The 11,261-nt window shown below is 38.9% G+C and overlaps 1 protein-coding gene across 6 annotated transcripts in view; it reads right to left on the bottom strand.

The window, feature by feature from the left end:
• Nucleotides 1–143: 143 nt before the first annotated feature.
• nfyal (nuclear transcription factor Y, alpha, like) overlaps nt 144–11,261 on the bottom strand; it is a 28,574-nt gene continuing 17,456 nt past the window's right edge. For 3 of the 6 annotated variants that reach the window (XM_061788049.1, XM_061788057.1, XM_061788085.1), the window contains 5 exons: nt 10,835–10,937; nt 6,585–6,751; nt 3,531–3,704; nt 3,340–3,450; nt 144–870 (listed from right to left, as the gene is read on the bottom strand). In XM_061788049.1, the coding sequence (XP_061644033.1) occupies nt 805–870; nt 3,340–3,450; nt 3,531–3,704; nt 6,585–6,751; nt 10,835–10,937 (621 nt within the window). In that variant the 3' untranslated portion in view covers nt 144–804. The remainder of the gene's footprint in view (nt 871–3,339; nt 3,451–3,530; nt 3,705–6,584; nt 6,752–10,834; nt 10,938–11,261) is intronic. The other 3 variants (XM_061788067.1, XM_061788076.1, XM_061788094.1) reach the window with 1 other exon arrangement.

Here is an 11,261-nt window from a genome sequence, read left to right as displayed (position 1 = left end):
TCTCCCATTAAAAATGTGTGGCGCATTATGAAGCATAAAAAAAAATATATATATATATATATATATATATGTATATATATATATATATATATATGACAAACAATGGAGCATCACAGTTCAAATGCAAGTGACAACCACACGAGTGACCTATTGCAGTTTAATTAACAGGTGCTCTACCAATTAAGTTTTTATAAACAGTTCATGTAAAAAAAAAAAAGTTTAATTTGATGAGTAAAAGTCTACAATTCAAACACTTGATAGGACATTTTCCCAACAAAATAAAAATCCCAACTACAACATTGTATAAAATGTGTCCAAAAAAGCTGGGGAGGAGGAAAATCATTAATATACAATATTCTCAACTGTGTATACAACTGTTTGTGTGCGTGTGTGTGTAGGGGGGAGGTCAAAGTAAAGAAGAATTCAACATATACATTAACTACAAGCACAAAAAGGCTGTACCATTTACATGTATCCATGGCTCATTATTGGCATTGAACAGAGCAGGATGAGAGTTTGACTTGGTGTAACTCCATCCAAGGGGGAAAATAAATAGCAGGTGCTTAGTGTTGGCCAGAGAGGAGCACTTCTTCTATACAGGGGGGAAAAAACGAGAAGGTGTAACCATTACTTTAGTCCAGGGGGAAAATAATAGTGGACAAAGTGTTTGGCCACAGGATAGATTTCTTCAATAACAGACAAAAAAAAGGAAGAGAGGGGCTGCCACTGCTGGCCGGAAGCCCAGAGTGAAGAGTAGAATAGAAGAGTAGCTGGCAAACACGATGAATAGTCAACCAGGCGATGCTACGACACTCGGATCATCTGCGCCACCGTGTCGTCGGCTGCTGCCTGTACTGCTTCCTGCTGTTGCTGTCAAGAGAAACATTGGCTATTTATAGCAAGCACATTGGGACAGGAATAGAAACAAGGGCATCAGAATGCTTTGAGGATGATGTATTAAAATGGAAAATAAAATGAAATCAACAACGCTCGTAAATAAAATGCTCTGGCATTTGTATTGGCCAGGTCGCAGTCACTCGCAGTGTGGTGTAGGGCTGAGCAAACTTTCGTGCGCAAGGGCCACATCTGATTATTAAAACAGACAGATAGAGCAGTTCATTTTGATGTGCATGTAAAATAGTTTCATTCTCATTATAAATGTTCAACTTATAATTTATTGAATGATAATTCCTTCACAAATTATTTAATCAAATAAAAATGTAGGGCTGCAGCTACTCAATATTTTTATAATTTAGTAGGGCTGGGCAATTATGAAAAAAGTAATGTTCACCATTATTTTGTTTGATATTGAAATCCCGATTAATAAACACAATTATTCATTGATTTTGAAACTTAGTATTTATTTACTTAACAAAACTTAACTTTAAATATAACTTCATAGAACAACCACAAAATAAATTTGTAACAACTAAAATTAATAATATATTAAAAAATTGAAATAAAAAACAAAAAATACATACAGCCATGGCTAAAAACATTCGGAAGCCTGGGGTGACTGTACTGTCTATTATATACATTTTGGGGGAAAAAAACCCATCTGATTTCATGTCAGACCGTCAGGGGGAAAAAAGAATTTGTGTCTTTCTACAAAGCCATGACTGCTGTTCCTGCCTGGCCTTGGCCTCTTGGGGGCAGTGTAGAGTGATGCATGCATGGAGTTGCATATGACAGTAAGCTATAACGAGTAGAAGAAGAAAGTCACAATAAAACTTTATTAAACTCGTTTTCTACAGATTAGGAAGAATATATGACCGTGGGTATTGTTATATTGTCTGTCTGGATGTGACAACGGCGTTTGTGTGTAAAAATTCGTTATTTGATGGTCTATCACTCCCATGATCTAATGCTAATGTTCACCAGCCCGTCAATAGGGTTTTCTATTGACTGATGGCATAAGCAGGCTATTTCTGAAACGATGTGTGTCCTGTATGTAAATATCCAATGTGAGTAATTATTTTTGTTGTGCATTTAGTTTTATAGTAAACTCCAACTGGGGTGTCAGTAAACAGCTTAAAGCTCGCTCAGGGAGGGCAGAAGAACATGCGTCACACGCTTGCTACAAGCAACAAAGGGTGTGTTCAGGGTGCATTTACAACGCAGGAACTTACATACACAACCAGCGCCGCGGCACATTAATTGTTTTTCTTCGAATGTTTTTATGATCACGAGAACCCAAAATCGAAATTACGGTTAAATTTCAATTAATCCCCCAGCCCTATTTTTGGAATACTAAATGTTCCAAAGATTATTCCATCAATTAATCGAGTCATCGGATGATTTTCCATCATTAAACACAATAAAGTGCAAGTGACGTGCAGATATGTTTGTCCATTTGGGGTCACCATCCTCATGTCCTACTGTAGCATGTGTGACTCTGAGTGTGTATAGTTTTAAAAGGTGGGGCCTGGCTTGGTGAGTGACGTGGGTGTCACTGAATTACAGCATAGCGTTCACTGGTTGTTCTGCTTGTTGATTGACTCGGTTTGTGTCGCAGCTCATGTATGGATTTGTTTTTATTACGATATGGATTTCTAAGAGTTTGTTGTAAAATTATTTATTTTACTAATATTGTAATAATTTACAATAAATAAACTAATAATTCCACAAGATAAATGGATACAGCATAAATAAAAAATTCATTTGATTAACCGATTTGAAGAAAAACATCGGAATTAATGCAAACCTCCATTGTGGAGTTGGTCCCAGTTATGTATAAAATGTTTGATTGTGTGTGTTTGAGTAAGATGGGACAACATAATGGATAGCCTGCTAGCTACAGTATGTCAGCTCTACGGCATGATATCCATTTCAGCATTAAAAAAAACAAAAACATCTGTGCCACAAAACCAAGCAACAGAAAGGTCAGTTAATAAGACAGTCCCTCAATGAACATGTTAACTATGTCTGAATTTCCACCACGTCTCTTTTTGCACCAACTTACCCATTGAAATGTAAATTACAGCTGATGTGCTGTCTCTCTTTAAAGCAATTTAGCTCACGTAACATCTTTTCAACTGACACATCACACAATAAAACTACGGCGGTAGAGAAAACAAGACTCAAGTCATCATTTAATCGCTCTGACTTGCTCAAATGACAGAGGGTTTGTTTATGCATAGTGAAATCAGAGAGTGCTCTGTCTATTGCCATCTAGAAGTACGTTGTATCGTCATTGAGAAAAGGTCTATTGTAGGTGCCCTGCAATTGACCGGCATCCAATCAAAAGCGCAGTTTGCATTTCAGCTACAGTCAACCAAAATTGACCCCAGCTTTGGTGGTACAGAAAACAAAAGGAGAGATGGACCGATGTGCTTTTACCTGTGCCAACACCAACGCCATTTCTTCCTTTTCCTTGGGTGAGAAGAAACGCCCTCCATCGCCTCGCTTACGCTGCATAGCGTGACGGTGGCGAGACTCGTGCAGGTATTTCTGCCAGAGTGAAAATGAGCGTTTGTATTGGATTTATTGACTGACCCCGTTGAACTACAGTGAGGACAAACGAGCCTTACCCTCCTTTCTTTCGGGATCTTGCCCTCGGCCTCCAGCTTGGCTCGTGCCTGCCGTCGCTTCAGGATGCGGTGGTACTGCTTGGCGTTCACGTAAAGGGGCTCCTCCTCCAGCATCTCTGCGCCCGGCAGAGGGATACGTTGCATTGTGGGGACTGCGCCGCCTCCCGGCACCATCTGATCCGGAACAAACAGTGCATAAAACCAACCAGCAACAAACAAGCTAACAAACTAACTAAGTGTTAGCATTCTGTAAAGACCGTCCTTCGGTACTTCTGTAACCAGCAGGTGTAATGATCCAAATGTTTACGATAATGATTATCAGAGTGTAGTGGTACGCGGGCTCCCTTTCGTGGGCATGAAAGAATCACAGCCTAAGTACAGTTCGGTTGTATTTACCTTTTAAATTCAAACAGTACTATTTAATTAATGTTTGTGCAACACATTTATATTGCAAACTATGCATTATGTAACAAAAGTGGCTTATAATAATATTAAATATACTTAGAAATAAAACCTCTCTCGTTTTTGATGAACACGTAGGCCTATTACGCTATGCTGTATTTTAATATTGGCCATGATGGTGGTACTTGGAGAGCTATGTAATTTCTCAGGTGCTACTTGCAGAGATGCCAACCCCTATCATCACCTCTCAGTTACATTCTAAATATTCAGTAATATTTTGATTTTGTCAGGAACATTTGCGCCAAAACAAACACTCAACCAGAAAGACAGTGAACAAGAGTAATATTTATAATATGATTTTTTGTAATAACAAACAATGTGTATAATATATCTGTATGTTACAAGTTATGCTGTTCAAGCACAGCTGAAGGCCTCGTTATACTCCCGCGCCCGCATTGTATCACGTGACCGATGCATTGGGCCATGTGGCCCCTATGCGGCACTTGACGCATACATGGCAAAAATTATTCCTGCGCATAGAATGCCGCGGAGATCATATCTCGTGATTGGTCCGTTTTAGTCACATGCTGTGATGACGTACGCAGCGTTCCCCTTGGTTCCACATACCACCTTCGCCACTGCCTTCTTGATCGATTTTGCAGTATAATTAAACGTATCATCTAGGTCCATTTGTTCTAGCAGACACTGTTCCACGGATGCCATTGTTGTTGCTTTGTTCCGGAAAGGAATGTAAAAACGGCTACTGGAAGTGGCCATAAAATGCAGAGGAAACTCCACCCTGTCGGGTCCTAGCCAATACCAGCCGTAGCGACACCGCCGATTTGGAAGACAACTACAGCACATTTTTAAAACAGCACGTGTGGGTTTCCCTCAAGTATAAAGGCAAACTGTGCACGGGATAGCCGCAGTGACGTCAGCGCGGTCATCGCCCGCGCGAGTATAAAGAATCCTTGAGGGTCTTGCTGCTCTTGCAAAAAACAATAAACTTAAACAATAAAACCAATTAATGGCCCAGCACTAACAGATTGATCTAAATGTAAACAAAAAAGACTGATTAGGCTATACAACGGCATAAATGGGGTTGACAATAATAAATAGTCCCAATTATAAATGTGGCAGGACTGTTTATCTGCTCACTACTGCACTAAACTAACAGTGCACTAAAGCGGACTTCACTCAAATGACATTACTTATACACGTCTTTGTTTTAATGAGCAGGCTTCAATTTACAGGAACACTTAAAGGGACAATAACTGGAGCCGCAATAAGCAAATGGTTACCTAGTTATGACAACCATAGACATGCTAATGCTGGACAACTAACGGTCAAAGCCTGTAGAGACATGCTAACTAGTGAACTGGACAACTAACAGCAAAACCCATTGACATGCTAATGCTCCGCTAACTAGTAGCGACAACAGTATACCGCAATTTCTCGTGTATAATGCGCACCCACGTATAATACGCACCCCCAAAGTTGACCTCAAAATTGTGGAAAACCCTTCTACCAAAGTATAATGCATTCTTACAATGCATGATTTTGCCTCTACCCATATGACCAAAATGAAGTATTATCTGTACTTTGTTAGTCTTTTTCAGGAATTATTCTGAGGATAAGCACTGTATTTGAAATTTTTTTTTTAAATTTACTTGCTCTTATTTTGAAATTCACAGCCCTACTTTTATTTAGTAAACGAGAAAAAACACAGTTGTGCTCATATGTTTGATTACCCAGGCAGAATTTGTAAGATGGGTACAATTATTAAAAGAAAACATGAAGGGCCAGGTGAAACACATTTAATTATATTTTAATGGGATTGAAATTAAACAAGCATTTCAGAAAAGCATAATCATTAAACAAAACATAACCCTAAAGAAATTAATGATGGTTGTTGTTCAGTCATATTAAAAAAACAACAAAAACAAAATTTTACAAATTCTGCTAAATTTTGACACATTGACTTGGAGAACCCCTTGGAATTTCCACTTGTACGAGCTTATTAGTGGATATTTTGAACTGAAACTTGTCAGCCAATCTGATAAATGGTTCCCCAAGTAGCAGACGAAACAAAACGGTTGAGGAGATACGTTGTGAAATAATCAAATTATACTATTTTATTCTAATTTTAAAAGGCATTTTTAACCACATTTTCTTTAGGCGAAATCACACAAAAACGTTCCACAAAGTCAATTATTTACCCCATCCATAAAACTCAATTTCTCTGGAACCCATCAGCCGATTTTCAAAATTGTTTGTGCATTGTACTCAGGTTGAAGTCATTTTTGGGAAATCTTGACGCGTTGCTAGTTGTACTACTTGATTTTGTCCCGAAAATACTGTTCAGCTTGTAAAATTAGAGAGCAAATATAAAAAAAATAAAGTAATTAAAAAATATAAATAGTCATTAAAGTTGCCTATGATAATGTATGGAAACAGAATGATAATAGTATCATTTTTACACTTTATTTATGAGAAGCATGATTGCATGAAGCAGAAAATAACTATCAAAAAGTTCAATTAAAATCAATAATTGGTTCTTTTGAAGCACTGTGACCACACCCTGTTCCCCCAAGCCACGTGTGTGATTACGTGAGGGGGAAAAAAAAGCAAAAGCAGTAAGATAATGGGTACCTCGACATTGGGTCTTACCATGACCATTCCACCTGCATTCACCATGTTGCCAGAGACGGGCAGGGTGACGGTCACAGTGCCTTGGCTGTTGGTGGTGTTGGTGTTGGCACCTCCTGCCTGTACAATCTGGGCACCTGCCAAGCTGGCGGCGGGAATTGTGATCATTCCTGAGAAACACAGATCCTCCTTTAAGATGAGAACTCAAAAGCAGAAGGCAAATACACAATTGAGATTTTCGTATGAATCTATTCTTTATGTTTTTCTATTTACTTGTACCAGTATTTCAAACTAATTTTCACCATTGAAATGAACTGAAATGCCATGAATCTTTTCCAGCCAGTATTTTTTGTTTTAATCAAGAAAAACAGCACTGCAACAGATAAAACCAAAATATAAAGAGAATGTAAAGACATTAACTGTTTATATGTGCCCTGCGATTGGCTGGCAACCAGTTCAGGGTGTACCCCGACTCTCACCTGAAGATAGCTGGGATAGGCTCCAGGATGCCCGCGACCCTAGTGAGGATAAGCGGTACATAAAATGGATGATGTCTCAAAAGTTTTTTTTTTGTCAAAATGGCTGTCTATTGTCGTACTAGAGCTCCAACTACCGGAGACAAATTCCTTGTGTGTTTTTGACATACTTGGCAAATAAAGAGGATTCTGATTCCGTTTGATTTTCAGTTTGCGAACAGTCTTGGTATGGACGAATGGAAGGCTCTACGTTGTGCTTCTACTCGCGCTGCGTGTCGATCATTGACTGTGGGCATAACGCTTGGATCTAAACTGAAAACTCGTCTGCTCTGGAACGTAAAGTGGAAATACGTTCAAGGGACATTCCATGACCATCCACTCACAAATCTAATAGCATTTGTGATTGACGTGGTTAAAAAAAAAGTCCATAAATCTTTTTATTTTCGTCAAAAAAAAACTACTTACAGTATGTATGTTATTTATTGAATTGTGTCTTTAATTAAAACAACGAACGGTTAATATTGGCATAATCACGTCAAAATAGCTCTCTACAGAGGTGTTCGCTTGTTCCGCCTATATGCCTCCAGCCAATCAGATACGACCAGCAGTCGCCACATTATAAACACTGTCGCGGGGAACTTTTCTTTAAAAAAAAAAAAATTAATTAAATTAAAAAAAAGTACTCAAAGGGCTAAACTGTCACAATGGCACCAAAGATAAAAAGGGAAACTGCTAAAGATCATGTTAGGAAGCACTTTTCATAGATGAGCAGAAAGAACTGTGCGTTGTGCCACAGTCATTGACTGTACATCACACAATGCAACTAGGGTAGGCACTGTATCTTTGTTTGTTTTTTCCCCTCTTTGTTAGACTGATACAAATGAGAAAGGGCTCACTGGTTATATAGCATGACAGAGGCAATACAAAATGATCAAAAGAAATGTGCAGCAAATTGGCAAAGAGAGCAATTAATCTTTTAAATGACAATGTGACGTCCCACTTTCTGAATTCTTTTTTTTTTTTTTTTTAACAGAAAAAAAGTTTGCTTGGATCGGTTTGTTGTGCCACAATCAACCAATTAATTAGAAAAAAACAGACAAAAGAAAAAACACCAGAATCAGAATTTCACAATGTTATTATGGAAAAAGGCTCTTCTTCAATTAGTAGGTATAATTTTCCTTCTCTTTCCCCTCCTTAGTTAATGAGCAATAAACTGTTATCATATTTTAGTTTCGTTTATAATAATGTGTTTTCACTTATTTCTAAATTGAACTATTTATTTTTAACCATACACTGATCAAATAAGGCTACGTATAATTTAATTCTGGAACAGATGAATTGCATTTCCATTCATTTCAATGGGATAAATGACCTCAATTTAAGCACATTTTGGGTTACAAACGGGGTCACGGAACCAATTAAGTTTGTAACCAGAGGTTCAACTGTAGATTTTATGTGATCGACCAACACAAAGCAGCACATAATTGTAAAGTGGAACAGAAATGATTCATAGTTTTTAAAATTTGAAGAAAATAAAATTGTGAAAAACATAAATGTTGAAAAATGTGGAAAAAAAATTGTGCGTATTTGTATTCAGCCCCCCTACGTCAATACTTTGTAATGCCACCTTTGGTTACAATTACAGCTGCAGGTCTGAGAGGCACATGCCTCTACCAGCAACCGCATATTCAGACACTGACATCTTTGCTGCCTATTCATTGCAAAATAGTTCAAGTTCAGCCTAATTGGATGGAGAGCGACTGAACAGCAATTTCACAAGTCTTGAAACAGCTGCTCAACAGAATTTAGGTCTGGACTTTAACTGGGCCATTCCAACACATGAATATTCTTTGATCTAAATAACCCGTTCCATTTATGTTTACGGTCTCTGAATCTCCTTCTAGTCTGAAGTCTTTTGCAGCCTCCAACACGTTTTCTTACAGGATTGCCAAAGTACATTTATTTAGCTCCATCCATCAACTCTGACCAGCTTCCCTGCAGTCCCCGCCAAAGAAAAGCATTTCCACAGCCTGATGTTGCCTCCACCATGTTTTACAGTGATGAGCAGTGTTCGCGCTTTGCATTTAGGACAGAAATGCAGCTTTGGTCTCATCTGACACAACCACCTTCTTCCACATGTATGCGGTGTCCTCTTCATGGCAAATGGGACGTCTCCTGCCTTTCTTTCAACAATGGCTTTCTTCTTGGCACAGATTTGTGTAGCGCACAACTTGTAGCTGTCTTGTGGACAGATTCCCCCATGTGAGCTCTGGATTTCTGCAGCTCCTACAGAGTGACCATGGACCTCCTGGCAGCCTCTCTGACCAGTGCTCTCCTGCTTGCTTGCTTGCTCTGTCAGTTCAGATGGATGGCCATGTCTTGGTAGGGTCTCATTTGTAACATACATTTTCTATTTTTGGATGATGGATTCACCGGTAATTGGCTGGCAACCAGTTCAGTGTGCCCACCGCCTCTCGCCCGAAGATAGCTGGGATAGGCTCCCGCACGCCCACGACCCTAGTGAGGATAAGCGGTACAGAAAATGGATAGATGGATTGACTGGTGCTCCTTGAGATGTTCAAAGCTTTGGAAATTATATTTTTATAACCTAACCCTGCTCTAAACGTCCTTCTCCACAACTTCATCCCTGACCTGTCTGGTGAGTTCCTTCGTCTTCATGATGGTGTTGTTCACTAATGTTCTCAAACATACTACTGAAGCCTTCACAGAACAGGTATTTATACTGAGAGTAGATTACACACAGGTAGTTACACTTGGAAACAATTTTTTAAAATTCTGTTGGGTTAGATTTTTATGCTGAATAAAACTAAAATTGTGACATGCTGATTCCTTAATTGCAGTCAGTTTTTTTCTCCATAGCTTACCCTCCAGATAAGCAAAATTCCACTGATAAGCTGTAGTAAGACTTGCCAGCTGATTACGATTGGACTCATCTACAGCTATGTGCCAACATGTTTGTGGAGTCACAATTGTGACAGTGTGGTGAGGGGTGTGTGCACATCCCAATAGGGCAGTACTATCAATATCTGCAAACAGAAATCTAGCATAGTAGGAATTAAGAGGATTTGTGCTGGCTTTTCTCTCTTAACCATACCATTGTAAGTTCTATTTCGTTTCATGCTGTTGTTTTAGTTTTCAAAGCTTGTAACTATTCCATCTCAGTGTTTTATTTACAGACATATATATTTCCTTTGTTCTCACTTTGTGCAAAAACTTGACGTGATAGAGAAAAACTGAGATCAGTTTTGGATTCCGCACCCAAAAATTAGTTAAAACAGCTGTCAGGTGATTTCTGAAAGCAATTGATTGCACTGGATTGTATTTAAGGGTATCTGAGTCCAGGGGTGAGGAATAAAAAAGCACACCACACTGTTCAGATACATCTCCGCATAAAATTTTGAAAAACGTATATCATTTTCACTTAACAATTATGTGATACTTTTGTGTTGTTCTATCACATAAAATCTCAACAAAATCCATCGCGGTTAGTGATTGTAAGGTCACAAAATGTGGAAAAAGTTCAAGGGGTATGAATACTTTTACAAGGCACTGTATATTCACCAGAATACACACAACTGCAAAAACTATTGAGTTTTTTGGCATGTTGAAACCCCCAAAGTGGTGATTCATTCATCAAAAGAATAACAATAAATACAGCAATTCCAATCAATTTGACCCAGAACATAACAGGAGGGGTGAAAGTGTGTAATGCACTGTGATTGGCCAGTCAGTGCTATGGGGTGTGGCTTAGTTTACCCTGCTGTAGAACAGTTCCATCTGCATTGACTGGCTGGTAGACGATAGTCTGTCCATCAGCTGTCTGGGCCACTTGTTGGCCCTGCACACTGATCTGCTGACCCTGTGGGAGAAAATAATTTTTTTTTCTTTTTTTAAATACAGTGGATTAGGTTTTAGGCAGCACAGTGAACTAGTGGTTAGCACGTCTGCCTCACAGATCTATGGTTAGGATCTAGGCTCCGGCCCTCCTGTATGGAGTTCTAATGTTGTCCACTATTTAAGACTAAGAAATTGTCCATCGATGTGAATGTGAGCGTGAACTGTAAATTATTTTTTGTCTAACCTGCTCTGACACTGGCTGGCAACTACTCCATTGACTGTTGATATCAGAGGTGGCCAAACCTTTTCTTCCAGCGGCCACATACAGAAACATTGAAGAATGCGA

The sequence above is a fragment of the Phyllopteryx taeniolatus genome, chromosome 1, assembly GCF_024500385.1.
Source record: "Phyllopteryx taeniolatus isolate TA_2022b chromosome 1, UOR_Ptae_1.2, whole genome shotgun sequence".
NCBI classification, from domain to species: Eukaryota; Metazoa; Chordata; class Actinopteri; order Syngnathiformes; family Syngnathidae; genus Phyllopteryx; species Phyllopteryx taeniolatus.
This window is presented reverse-complemented; position numbering and strand designations above follow the sequence as displayed.